The sequence below is a fragment of the Opisthocomus hoazin genome, chromosome 15, assembly GCF_030867145.1.
Source record: "Opisthocomus hoazin isolate bOpiHoa1 chromosome 15, bOpiHoa1.hap1, whole genome shotgun sequence".
NCBI lineage: Eukaryota > Metazoa > Chordata > Aves > Opisthocomiformes > Opisthocomidae > Opisthocomus > Opisthocomus hoazin.
This window is the reverse complement of record NC_134428.1, coordinates 19,746,192-19,759,738: the sequence shown is the minus strand read 5'-3', so window position 1 is coordinate 19,759,738 and position 13,547 is coordinate 19,746,192. Positions and strand designations below refer to the sequence as shown.

The 13,547-nt window shown below is 52.5% G+C and overlaps 1 protein-coding gene across 1 annotated transcript in view; it reads left to right on the top strand.

Annotated features, from left to right (window-relative positions):
- The window catches only part of ADAP1 (ArfGAP with dual PH domains 1), a 63,885-nt gene extending 51,336 nt beyond the window's left edge, over nt 1–12,549 (top strand). The window contains exons 6-11 of the mRNA XM_075436907.1: nt 1,779–1,925; nt 7,257–7,340; nt 9,699–9,761; nt 10,155–10,226; nt 10,650–10,878; nt 11,254–12,549. Coding sequence (XP_075293022.1) covers nt 1,779–1,925; nt 7,257–7,340; nt 9,699–9,761; nt 10,155–10,226; nt 10,650–10,878; nt 11,254–11,282 — 624 coding nt within the window. The 3' untranslated portion in view covers nt 11,283–12,549. The remainder of the gene's footprint in view (nt 1–1,778; nt 1,926–7,256; nt 7,341–9,698; nt 9,762–10,154; nt 10,227–10,649; nt 10,879–11,253) is intronic.
- Nucleotides 12,550–13,547: the final 998 nt, after the last annotated feature.

Here is a 13,547-nt window from a genome sequence, read left to right as displayed (position 1 = left end):
GGGTTTCATATTTGTGGCTAGCTTGTGATGAAGGTATCACCACCTCACAGTGATCACTAGGGTATGAAACCTCCTTTGCACAGCACGGCAAGTAATCCAGAGGAAAAGTCCCCTGGTTTTCTGTTCCAGCGTCAAGAGGTGGAATCATTTGTCTTTTTCCCCAGAGCACGTTTCATTTATTGTAAGAGAGAAATAGAGCTATTACCGTGAAAATTGCGTTTGTGATGAATGGATAGACGCTTTACTATTCTGCACCACGTAACGGAGGAAGCCAAAGTGTTTGCTCTGACCTTTGAGTCTCCCCGGGATGTTGCATCTGAGAGCAGCCTGGACGGAGCCTCCAGCCAGTTTTCTCAAGTAGTTGATGCAATCGTGGTGTCATGATGAGCCACACTGTGCAGAGGAGGGGAACATCCATCCACACTTCTCCATGCCTGGTGGCCAGCTTTGATAGCACCTCCTTCAAGCTTCTCCTTCAGCTTGGTGTGGTATGGTGCAATTGCCTCTTGTGGACAGGAGAGAGCCAGTCATTACCGAGGGAGAAGTGAAAGTCCCAGCAGCCCCATTCAGTCACTATTGACTGCTCCAGTAGTGTAAAGCTGCTTTGCTTCATTGTTGACCATAGCTGTGGTGGGAACGGCGCTGTCTCGACGCGTCCTCTTTGCTGGGATTTCCCCGCCGTGGTCACCCGTGGTAGCCGTGTCTCTGCGGCAAGTCCCCAAGTTCCCGGAGCAGTGCTAGCATCTCTGCCAGCTCAGGGACTTCCATGTGGTGCTGGGGACCATGGAACCACCACACAACCTGCTGCTGGCCCCTGCCTGTGCCCTAAAACTGGTCTTACCAAGAGCATAATGTTTATTTTTTGTAGTGTTTTATTCACACTTGCTACTTCACTTCTCAGTGCAGTCCTGATAGGGTGGTGAACTTCTGGAGATGTTTTGTAGGAGGACAAACCATGCTACAGAGTTCAAGTGACCTGCCACAGAGGGTGCAGGTGGGATCAGTGCCTGGGAGGGCCTGAACAAGGCTCATCGTTGGGCTAACCCTCCCGAGAGGGGGGCCGTAAGGTATACATTTGTCCCTTTGGAAAGAAAGTTCCCAGTTTGGAGGGCAAACGGAGGAGCAGAGTCAGAAGCCAATGGCCCAAGTGAGAGGATGGGACTGGTGGTGCCATGAGCGTGGTGCCTCCTGCCAGCCTAGCACCCAGGTCTGACACTGGCGAGGGGGATAATCCTCCATCTTCTTGGGCAAGGATGAACTGGCTGTGAGTGCTTGAGATGCAGAAAGCATCCTGGCCAGTTAGTTGGCAGTCTGTGGATTTTTTTTTTTGTCTGGCTGAATTGTTTTCTTTCTTCTTTGATAGTGCTCATCCCGGTGTAAATGCTGGTCACTTGTCATTGGGTAAAGAGGCTGATGTAGGAGTCAGGGGACAGTGGAACAGAGGCTGGGGCAGGAGGCAGGGTGAAGATGTTTATGTTCATAGCACCACGTCCTATCATGAGACCTGCCCTGTCCTTCTTGCTTTTGGGCTGAAACCTGTCTCCCCATGAACTCTGCTGAATTTTGCAGAAGAGCAGAGTGTTCTTCCAGGCTGGCAGAAAACACTCATTGCTGCCCGAGCAAAGTTTCTGATGTCTCATCACCAGGCAGTTTTGTGGGCTGGCAGTAATTTTTTTTTAGCTAATGGCCTCAATCAGGAGTTTTTTCTGACCAAGTGAACTGCTTTCTGATTTGAAAGTCAATTCTCAGGTGTTTGCTCACTCAGCTGTGTTTTCCAGGCAAAAGAACCCAAAGCAATTATGAAGATTGAACATCTAAATGCGACTTTCCAGCCTGCAAAAATCGGGAACCCACACGGACTGCAGATCACTTACTTGAAGGACAATAGCACAAGGAACATCTTTGTCTATCATGAAGATGGCAAGGTGAGAGCGCGGAGGTGACACGAAGGGTTGGTTGTGGACCTGGGCCATCGATGCTGCCCAGAGCCGGTCTGTGGCACACCAGGCTCTAACTGAGCTGGGGGTTGCTGGGGGTGTGTGGGAGGGGTGGGGCTATGGGATACACAACCAGCTTTGAGCGTGTTTGTCCTGTCCTTCCAAGCAGGAAGGCTGAAGCCCATGTCTTCTGAATAACGAGATGCAAATGGAAGGAATTGCTGTTCCTCTGCTTGCAAATAGATGTAGGGGCAGAGGCGTTTTTAAGGCAGGCTCCTCGGAGAAGGAGACGGGGTGAACGGAGCGATGAAAGGTGACGAGACTTGAGCTAAGGACTCACAAAAGGGGAGCAAACTGCATTGTAGAACTGAGGAGCCGGTTGTTTCTCTGCCTGTCTTGTACTTTATAAAATGTAAATCTGCATGTTTGTATTGAAATAAATCCCCTTGCTTTGGTGCCCTTGGGCTTCTGAAGGGAGCCATGAAAGAAGAGGACTCACGGGTCTGGGGGGGGGGTCATTTGCAGGACGCTGAGGTCGGGGCAGTGAGGGGGTCCCAGCCCTTCTGGAGGCTCTCAGAGGGGTCCCAGCTGGTGGGGCTGCTGTGAAGAACAGGGACAGTCACTGCGCTGCCCCGTGGGTCTGGTCTCCACGGGCTGGTGTCCATGCAGAGCAGACCCAGGCGAGTTTGCAGTGGATGCCACCTCACAGCCTTGTTTTAATATCTTTCCTCCTTTCTTCCCTCTCCCAAATATTTGAGACTCCCCATAAAATATCAGCAGCCCCAGAGTGGCTGCAAAATCAGGACCTAAATCTGTCACATTCACGTCACATCTGGCCATCGTAGTGCCTGCAATGTTACGCCCAGCCAGGCAGCCCTGCTAGGGATAAGCAGCCTGTGCTGGCAGCAGTTGCTCCTCTCCAGACTGTGTAGGCCAATAATGCCACCAAAACCCAAGATATTCTTCACTTGAGGATGAGCAAAGCTGATCTCTCCTCTGCTGCTGCTCAGTTTTTGTGGTGGAGCCGGCTGATGCCTGTCGCGCTCGCAGGGCAGCACTGCAGAGGCTGGATGTGGTTCCTGTGTAACGCAAGTGCTCCTGGCAGGAGGCAATTAGTGTGTCAGATTGGGTTAATTAATGGCATCGCCTGGTTTTGTACATGCACAGAAATGTGCATGTGATGTGCGTTCATCCACATGCATATGTGTGTATAATAGGCACATGCATACTAGATGGCCAGCCCGCCTGGCCTCACGCCCCGCAGCACAGCGGGGTGTCGCTCCGTGCATTTGCAGGTCCCAGGGAGCTGCTTTGGCAGGGCTGGTCCCGAATTTACCCCCTGCCTCTATCTTCTTCGCCTGGTGGGATATGCAAGTCCCATGGTGTGGAGCAGGCATCTCTTGTCACTGGGTGCTGCTTTAGCACAGCAAGTATCACTGAGTCGCTCTCAGGTACCTCCCTGGCCGCAACTTACACCAAAATAAGAGGAAGAAGCTCTTTCCTGTGAAAGCTTGCATCCCACCATTGTGCCCGCGTCTGCGGTTTGCTGGGCTTTGGTGGTCTGCTTAGCCCAGCTGCAAGGAACGGAGTCAGGGTTTTACTGTAGCTGTTTTTTGGGTTTAAAATGCTGAGCTTTCTGCTGGGGACTCGTGGAAGGAGCCATCTCGCAGGTCTCCTGTGGTTCCTCCTGCCTTCATGCTGATGGTTTGGCAGGGCGCATTCTGATGCCATCTGATAACGCCCAGGTTGAATTTCTTTCAACTTCCCTGAAATTGGTCTGCTCTTTTGGCTGAGGAAGGGCTGCCAGAAGATGACAGCCTCTGGGATCAGCTCCCACCTCTTGGGACCAGAGGAAGCCCCGGGACTCGCCTGCAGTCCCCTGTTGCCCTTCGCTCCCTCCCGTACTCCCCAGCAGCCCCAGGGTGTCCTCTTGTACCCCTGAGGTGCTGCCTCTCCCCGATCCGAAGCACTTTTAGGCTCCTGCCCCATATTTCTGGGGTTTGATCCCTCCCCGCCTAATCCTGACATGAGCTGGCCAGCCTCCCACCAGGGCAGGGTTCGGCAGGGGGGTTTCCACTGAGGACCTCGGCAGCGATCCTGAGCATCCCATGCTGCTTTCCGCTTGGCTCTTCTGCTGCAGTGCCCCAGAAGAAAGCGGGCTCAGCTCTAGGGTGGGATAATCCCACGTGTGCTTACTCAACCCTTCAAACACCTGGGAAAGCCCTTCCACCCCGGCAGCATTTGCTGGAGTAAGGCCCCCAAAGGGGTAAAATATGGACAGATGAAGGGGGTCGCCGTGCTGCCCCCCTCCGAGCTTCGCGGGGTGGGACTGCGTCGTGCGGCAGGGCTGGAGATGCAGTTCCTGCTCAACCTCAGCCTGGTGGCTTTGTCAGCTGCTCGATGTGTCCTGCTGGCGAATGAGAGACTGAAACCAGCCCCAGCACCCTGCTCAAAATGGGTATATCTGGGTGCCGTTGTGATGGAGGTGTCTAATTAAACAGCGGGCACCCAGAGGGGCAGGGCGAGATGTGCATCGGGCTGTGACCATTTTAAGGGATGTTCTTACAGTCCCTCGTTAGCACGTACCCCCCAGAAGCCATACTGCGCCACCAGATGAAGTGGAGGCACCCATGGGAGCTGGAGGCCGATGCTCTGTGTGGGGTGACCCCTTTGTGCAGACACGCCATGTCCCAGAGGCCCCGGAGCTGGGGCTTCTTGCCGGGGCTGTCCCTCCCGTGGGCACCGGGCTGGAGCCAGCCTTCGCCCGCCCCGGGTCTCCGTCGGGCGTGGGAGGTGGGAGGCTGCAGGGGTGGATTTCCAAGCCAGGAGGCTGCAGGAGTGGATCTCCCACCGCTCGGAGCTCCTGGCCGGGGCTGAAGCTCCCTCTGCAGGGCTTCTCCTGGAAGCTATGGCAGGAGCAGCTCGGAAAGCTGGCTGCCGCCATCCCTGGTGTTACCTCAGCCTTGGGATGCTCAGAGGTGGGCTGAGTCTCCAGGAAAGGCCACCCTTTCGGGTGCAAACCAAGCTCTTCGAATCCTCTCTGGACAATTGAGCAAAACGCTCTTCCCCAGTGCTCCGGCTTTCCTGAGCCACAGCAGGAGCTTTCAGGGCTGGAAGAGGCAGCGTGAGGGATTGAGCAGCAGCAGCAGCGAAGCGGCTCATTGCTTGGGCTGCAGGGATAGATGAGCGGGAGGTACGGCAAGAAGGAGTTGTGTTTTTGTCTGGAGTTGTCGTTCTGCGGCTGCCGCGGCAGCATGGGTCGCTCTGGTTTAGGACGGAGGCTGGAGGGACACCAAGGTGGTGTGTGGAGGGGGGCTTGTGGTGGCACTGCAAGCAGACCGGGAGGAAGCGGAGAGCCTGGAAGAGCCATTTGCAAAGACGCAGGCAGTAGTTCATTTTCTCTGCTTGCTCTGAGATGTAATCAGTGAAAGGAATCTCTGCTAACGAGCTAAGGAGATGACACTTTCCCATCTGAAAACACTGAGTTGTTTAAAGTTGTTTTAATACGTCAGGTACAATCTCCTCACTCTGTCTGTGGCATTGTTCGTAATTATACACACAGAAAATTTCCAGCAACTGAGCCTTCGGGCTTTGCGTACGCAGGTGCAGGTTTGTATAAAGGAACGTGGTGGTGCCCCTTCCTCCAGCGATGAGTGGTCAGTACTCGAGGAAGCAGTGACCTGTTGGGAGTCAATGAAGGTTGCAGCCGCTGCTTTTCTGCAGGGTGAAACCCTATCTCGCATCACAAATCAAGGAGACCCCCCCCATATATATATATATATAGCCATTTGGTGACTAGATGAAATACCAGTATTTTAACGTTACAGTGTATTTTTCATTACCTTGAGCCTGGTTTGGTCACCATTAACTTCAGGAGCTAATTCCTCTCTCTGATCCTCTTTGTGCTGCTGTCTGGGGGCTGCTTAGCGTAGGAAAGCAAGTGAGAAGTCAAACCTCAGACAAGTAGGTCAGTGTTTTCCAAAACATTGTTTGTGTATGTCCTATTACGGGCTTTTTTTTTTTTTTTTTTTCCACTTCAACTTGAAGTGGATTAACACGCTGAAGAAAAAGTTTGAACTTTTAGAGGACGGCTATTTGCCATGCTAGGCTGTTTTTGAGAGACCTCCAGTTCAACTCGTTAGAACCGAGACATCCAAAATGACACATAAGAGCCTTTCCCTCCCCTCCACCCTGCCCCAATCATTTTTAAAGCACAGGAAAGTTTAAATCTTACTGAAGGTCGACTTACACTTTGATATGGTCTCTCCTATGCTACAGCACCCTCGCCTGCAAGGTTGGCAGTGTTTATTTTAGGATCACATCTGGGTCATTGAACCTGTCCCTGATGTGTGAAGCTTCACGTGTGCTACGGGCAGCCGTTCAGCGTCCGTCTCGCCGCAGCGCAGCATCCCGGTGCGGGCAGCCGTTACCTCTCCCTTCCAACACGCCTTTCTTTTGCCCGTCCTTTAGACCACGAGGCGGTACTGGAGAGCTCCCTGTGCATCTCGCTTAAAATTAATGTGGCATTTCTCAGTGAAGCCTTCACAAAGGCATCCTGCGCAGCACAGGCTCGGGGTCTCACCAGAGACAAGTGAATAGATGAGGTTAAAAACAAAGAAGTTGTAGAACAACTGTTTCGGAGGGAAAATATTCCGCCAAAAAACAGAGAGAGGTTTCTGCCAAGGAAATGTAGAAGTGCCAGAGCATCTGGGAATTGAGCTGGGACTTCGGTGTCACTGTGCTTGTCCCTTGAGGACTTGCAGATGTGACCGATAGACTGGAGTACAAACATGAAGAGGTATTTGGCCGCTTTCTTAGCAAAACACTGAAATACGTTGCCAAGGCCTCGAAATTGGGGTGGGATTCAGGCATTCCTTGCCCCCGAGCAGGTTATGGCTGCCGGAGGGCCGGGCGGCGGGGGCGGTGGTGGGCAGGCTGCAGAGCTGTCTGGCTGCCTGTGTAGCGTTTGTAGCATCAAGCTCAACGCTGGGCTCGGAATTGCAGATGTTGATTTGATGCTGCTTTTGCCAGTTCAGAGACGTTCTTCAATCCTTCCCCCTGCAGAAACCCCCTTGGTGCTCACTGGGGCTGCAGAGCTCCCTGCAGGTCTTGAAGCCTGGAGCAGCGGCTGGATGCTCCCCATCCTTCACCCGTTTGCCGCTCTCTTTTATATCTGTATTTTATTTTTTTTTTTAGGACTGCTGCTAAACTGCACTCTGTCACTTGGGACAAAGTGATGGGAGAGACGAAACGCAGCAGGATCATGTTATTTTGTGTGCAGACTACATTACTCAGTATGCTTTTCTCTCTTGTTATTAGGAAATAGTGGATTGGTTCAATGCCATCCGGGCAGCACGGTTTCATTACTTACAAGTGGCATTCCCCGGAGCCAGCGATGTTGATGTGAGTTTTCCTGCAGTTATTTTTTTTCCCCCGCCTCTTGCTCATTTTTAGCATCTGATTAACAAGCTGGAAGGCTTGGAGAGTGCTCCATCCTTCAGAGTATTTTGCAATTATTAAAATTGTTGTGGTGGGCTGCAGAGCCCGTGTGCAGCACCCGCTGCCGGCATCCCGCCTTGGGAACCGCGTGTGTGTGCAAGCACCGTGCTCGCACTCCAAGCGCGAGTCACGCGTGTGAGTCACTCCAGCGCTGTCACGTGTACAGAAGCCGTAAGGGTCTTTCTCGAAGATTGTTGCTATAATATTAAAAGCTGAAACGAAGGCTGGAAGGTAGAAGAGATGAAGGCAGAAGAGTGTCAGCGCTGTGTCCGAGCCTCGGGGCCGAGTTCCTGAGTGCAGCTCAGTGCGGCCTGTCTTATGAATCTCTGTCGTGTGTTTTCCGGGAGCTGGACTGCTAATTGCATTATCTTCTGCTAATAGAATACTAGAGGCTGTATTAGCCCAAGCTGACTGTAAGTGCCTTGCATTGCAATTGCTGTGTAACGTCACTGGCTCTGGACTTTTTGTTGTTGTTGGTTACTCTGTGACCTCCTTGACTTCGTAGATTTTGATATCTAATTGCATTACCTGCCTTCTGTTAATTACCTGGGAGGGGTGCAGTGGTGGTCTGGGGCTGGGGTGCAGGGTGGCTGTGTCCCGCAGCTGCCCGTGCACCCCAGGGACCCACCGAGCCAAAGCCTTCCCGTTGGACCAGCTGCCCCGGTCTTCCTAATCCCTGGGGAGAATGAGGGGAGCAGGAGGAGGAACGGTCCCACAGCTGGGGATCCCTGCCACACTTCAGACCCCTTTTGAATAAGAAGTTAAACTGGGCAAATACAAAAAACCATAAGAAGCGCCTCGTCAGCCCGCTGTTGTTCGTACAGTCGCTGTGCAGTGTATACTTCACTTAATCCTTTCTCCCCCTCTCCATATTCTCTACTTCTGCTAAAGTTGGTTGGCACATCTGAATCCAATTGCCCCCAAAACCCCGCAGAGCTTAACAGAGTTGCTGTGTGTCCAGCAGCTGGTGAGAGGGTTCATGTGCTCACCCCGTGGCAGCTTCAGTGGGGTAGATAAGCTGTCTGTATTTTTACTTCTCATGCCCTTCTCATCGGTTATTCTCTGGGTGATACAAAGGAGTGTAACGCTTAGCGAGGTTTAATTTATGAGCAGAACCCTTCGGAGCTTTCAGCTTGGGGACAGCTCTGCAGAGATTGCGTTATGTACGTGAGGTAGCTCAGTCCTGGGTGCTGCCATCATTTGCCTCTATTTTATGCTCACTTTTCCCTGCCAGAGAGGTGAAAAGGTGTTAAATTTAAACAGGAGCCAGGTTAAATGCAGTAGAGAGGCACAAGTTGCTCACACCACCTTAAGGATGCCCAGGCTGCCTCTGCAGCTCCCGGGGAGCGAGGCTCTCTGAAGGATTCTTCGGGGACCCATCTCCAGGGTGGAGGAACCTCCCTGAGCCGAAGGTGATGAGCTCCTCGCTTAGCAAAGTGTCCTCAGCGCTGTCCCAGGAGCCAAACGCCTGGGCTACGAACGCTGCAGAGCCCTTCGCTGCCTGCAATGAAGCATCCGGGATGGAGGTGTTCCCAGCTGCTGCGGAGCGGCCGTGTGATCCTTTGGGCTGGTGTTTTTTGGGGTGTCTTTGCCCTGCAAGCACACGCCTGCTCGACCAGAGCTGCTGTCAGACGGTTAGGTGTTGCGGGAGTGCGGTTTGGCAAGCGGAGCCATTAATAACCTGATGAAATGAAAAAGGCAGGAGCAGGGGCGGGGAGGCAGAGCGGCGTGCGGTCAGGCTCGTCAGCCCCATTTTTGGTGAGCCTCATCATCTTTCAAGAGGCTTTCAGAGGCTTCTGCTAAGATCTCACAGCTACAGGCTTGTCTTCACTGAGCAGCGTTAAAAATATCCCCGACGCTGGTCACTGTTGTCAGAGATACCTGCAGGAAGGGGGAGCGCACACGCAAGCGTACATTAACGAGGTTTTACAGGCGAATTATACCTTAGTGAGGAGCTCCCGCTGCGTCTGGTGGAGGAGATGCGCTGGCAGAGCTGGCCGGTGAAGTGGGGTTTGGCCCAGGGGCTGCTCTGGAGGCTGGTGGGTTTGCTGGCAAGGCGCTCAAAGCTGCTTCGTGTTTCTGCACCTGTCTCTTCTGAGCACGGTGGAGAGCGGGAGCAGAGCGTGCAGCCAGTGCTGTCGGGTGGGCTTGGGGCCGGGGGTGTGCTCGGCAGGGGCTTTCTTCCAGCGACCCCCCGGTGATGCCCCAGCTCCCTCCATCTAACGCTGCTCTCTCTTTTTCTCTCCTCTTTGGTTGCTCCAGCTGGTGCCAAAGCTTTCTAGAAACTACCTGAAGGAAGGGTACATGGAGAAAACGGGCCCAAAGGTAGGCTGTAAAATGTTTCTGCAGTCCCTCTAAACACAAGTCTTCCTCTGTACGGGGCTGAGGAGGGTCCGCTGGTGGCAGAAACCCACCCTTGCTTGAGGGGCAAAGACTTCACGTGGTGAATGCTTTAATACACTTTCCCCACCTGGAAGCAAATGTTAAAAAATCCAAAACCACAGACCAGCCACCCCATCTCCCCTCTCGCTGCCCGTTCCTGCAAGCCCACCTAGTACAGCTTGCGTGGAGCCAGCTTGTGGTGGCCCAGGAGCCGCCTGTCCCCAACTCTCCCAGCTCATCGGGCTCCTCTGAGTGCCCTGGCACTCCTGGGTCGTGCCTGGTAAGCAAGGAGCTGCACTGCACCCATGTGTGACCTGGCATTTTTTGACTCTTCAGCAAACAGAGGGATTCAAGAAGCGATGGTTCACCATGGATGACCGGCGGCTGATGTATTTCAAAGATCCCCTGGTAAGGTGAAGGTGCCTGGGCTGTCTGTTGGGAATTATCTGCAGTAATAATAATAATGGTGGTAACGGTGATAATCTGGAGTGAAACTCAGGCCGGTGGAAGAGCCAAGGGGACACTGAGCCGTCACTGCCGGATGGATCTGCCTGGTGTCCAGTGTGCAGCAGCCCTGCGCACAGATACTCAGCAAAAATGCTTTGGAAGCCCCGAGCACTGGCTGCAGGCTTTTCTGCGTCTGGGTTTTGGCTCCCTGCTGTTGGTCCTGTGTCGTGGGTGCCCCAGGAGGAGCCGCAACGGGGCTTCGTGGGGTGGCTGGTGCTTCGGCTGTGGTTTCTGGATGGCGGGGGGTGAGCGGTGTCCTGGCTGCCCGGGACGCGGGGCTCCCCTGTGCAATCGCGCCTGCCTGACCGCTCCGCTGTCTCCTAGGATGCCTTTGCTAGAGGGGAAGTTTTTATTGGGAGCAAGGAAAACAGCTACAAGGTCCTGGAAGGGCTCCCACCATCCACGCAGGGAAACCACTGGCAGCATGGGATAACCATCGTCACCCCGGATCGGAAATTCCTCTTTGCCTGTGAGACAGAGGACGACCAGCTGGAGTGGATTACGACTTTTCAGAAAGTGATAAGCCGACCGATGCTGCCTCAGGAATACGCAGGTGTGTTTGCTGGCGAGGGCTGGAGGTCAGCCTCGGCCCCTTGATTTCCCGGGGGACGGGGTGGATGGAGGGGGATCAGGGATGCAGCGGCATCACTCCCTCCTGTGCGGCGTGAACGGGGAGGATGCAGAGGCTGTCCAAGCAGAGAGGGATCATGCTGGGAGGAGGAGGGTGGTATCCTTCACTCTACATCACCTCTGGCGTGACGTCTGTGGTGCTGTAAGGATGACCGGTCACCCAGTTATAAGGATAATCAGAGCCAAGGAGTTTTGGCAAGACAAGGACCATCCGCAGGATGGGCTTGTGCCGGACTGTCGCTGCCTCGCAGGGCTTGTCCTGCTTTTAACTTTATTTTCTCTGTTTTTTTTCTTTCAGTGGAAGCCCATTTCAAACATAAACCTTAGCTGGGACTGGCTGGGCAGACCTGAGGAGTCAGCTTCTGTTTACAACACAACGTGGTTTTATTTGAAATGTTAAAAATAATGAATAATAATAATAACAGTAATAATAATAATACTTCCCTTTCCCCTCATCATTCACTTGATCATGTTGGAAACCAAGAAGGGCGGCAGTGAAACGTCGGAGAAGATGCTGATCCAACCCGAAATCCGGCTCTGTGGCTGCTCCGCGGGATGGGTGATGCTGCACCCCCGCCACCCCCCACCCGCTGAACGGGCTGTCCCACCCCGGGGGGCGAGGACTGCTGCTGGCACGGCTCGGGGGGAAGCGGAGCTTTTCCCCATGAGCTGGTCGGTGTGGGCTGGAGCCGAGCATCTGCACAGCCCCGGCGCTCTGCCAGCCTTTTCCCCAGGGACCAGTGCGTCCCGGAGCAGGGAAGAACTGGGAATCGTGATGGGCGAAATGGCGGAGCCTCCCGACGGCATCGGGGTAAATCAGAAGTGGATTAATTACCTCACACAGCGGTGCTGCTGTACGCAGGCTAGGGTCCTTCGAGATTTGGAAATAGAGGAAATCGGCATTGTTGGCCTCGTTACCTACTTAACGAAGGGCACGGAGGAGGGGTGCCCAGCGCAGGTGGACACCGAGCCACGAGGCGATGCGAGGGGAGCAAAGCTCTTGGGGTCAGGGCCCGTGCCCCCATCAGTGCCCCGCTGTGCCCGTGCTCCCCTGGGTCCTGTTTTGTGGTTCGGGGAGGGGTTCACCCACCGCATTTCGGGAGCCCAGTGGGTTGCGGGGGGTGAGCTTTAGGTGCGGTTTTGCCAATGGGCGCCATAGCCAGCCCACCTCTGGCAGGCGCATCTCCCCCGCCCGACGGCACGTCGCTTCTCCAGACTGGTGGTTGCACTTTCTCCCCCCCCAATAATTCTCTTTAATTTTTTTTGGTTGAGATTTTTTTTTTTTCCTGCCAAAAAAAAAAACAAAAACAAAAACCTGCTTGAAGTGACGTTTCAGCGCTGTGTTGAGCACTGTAATTCCTGCGGTCGGGGCAGGCGGGCTGGGACCTGCACACCATGTGCTGGATTTTTATCACAAAAATGAAATTCCTGGCCCCTGCTGAAGTACCAGCCCCGGACACTGAGCTGTCTGATGCGTTTCTTACGTTGGCGTGTGTAAATGAGAGCATCTCATCGGCTGTATGCATTCGTTCTGTCACTGGTAAGACAACTATGGTACTAAATGTCATTGGAATCAATAAATTATTATGTCAGAGCCGTGGCTGTGTGGTGCTGGGGCAGGGGAGGGAGGGGAGATGGGGTTAAAAACCAACAAAAGAAAGAGAAGGAGTAGGGGAGGGTGCTGGCAGAGCCCGGGGATCCCTACGGAACCACCTGCCCCCTGGTGTGTGTGCGTACACCCTGTGCATAGAATTCATGTAAAGCACACACAGAGATTTATGTGTATTATATAGATTTTATATATAATACTACTATTTTATATCTATGCATACAGATGCAAGATACATATTTCTTAGGACTACAGAAATAAATCCTATGAAAGAGTTGTTGACTATTCACAGACACAACTATAAACTGCATAGTAGCTATAGCATAATATATAACACACTTTTATGTGAGTGTATATGAGCTGAATATAGCTCATATGAACACATGCAGGTGTATACGTAGCCATCATTAGACACACACATTTAATTTACAAATGTCTAAGCTAAATGTATTTCATATACACATCTGTATATGTAGAGACATTTTTATAAAATATTTAATTGTATATTATACACACACATGCATGCTTTTTTGTATAGGTATAAAGTATATAATTTATAAACATATAAATTTATAAGATAAATATACTGCATATAACCATACGTATATCCACATGCATATGTGGATGCAAAACTATAGGTTATTTATTTTATATTAAAATTGTGTATAATTACTCACACACACCCTGTCACTCACACTTACTTGAAAACCCAGGCATGTCCAAAGCAGGGAGGGCACAGACTGGGCTAGTTGTGTTTATAGCTAGCAAGATCTTGTGCATGTGTAGTTAATATAGTTACTATTATAAGTTATATGCCATACAATTAAGTTGTTACATACACAAAAGGCTGTTAAAGTGTGTGTGTGTGTATATATATATATTTTTTTTTTATCTACTGTGTACACAGATCCATGTAGTCTGTCTATACTGCTGTAGTTATTGCGTAGCGCCAGCTCAGCCCGTGCCCGCCCGCTGCCCCCGGG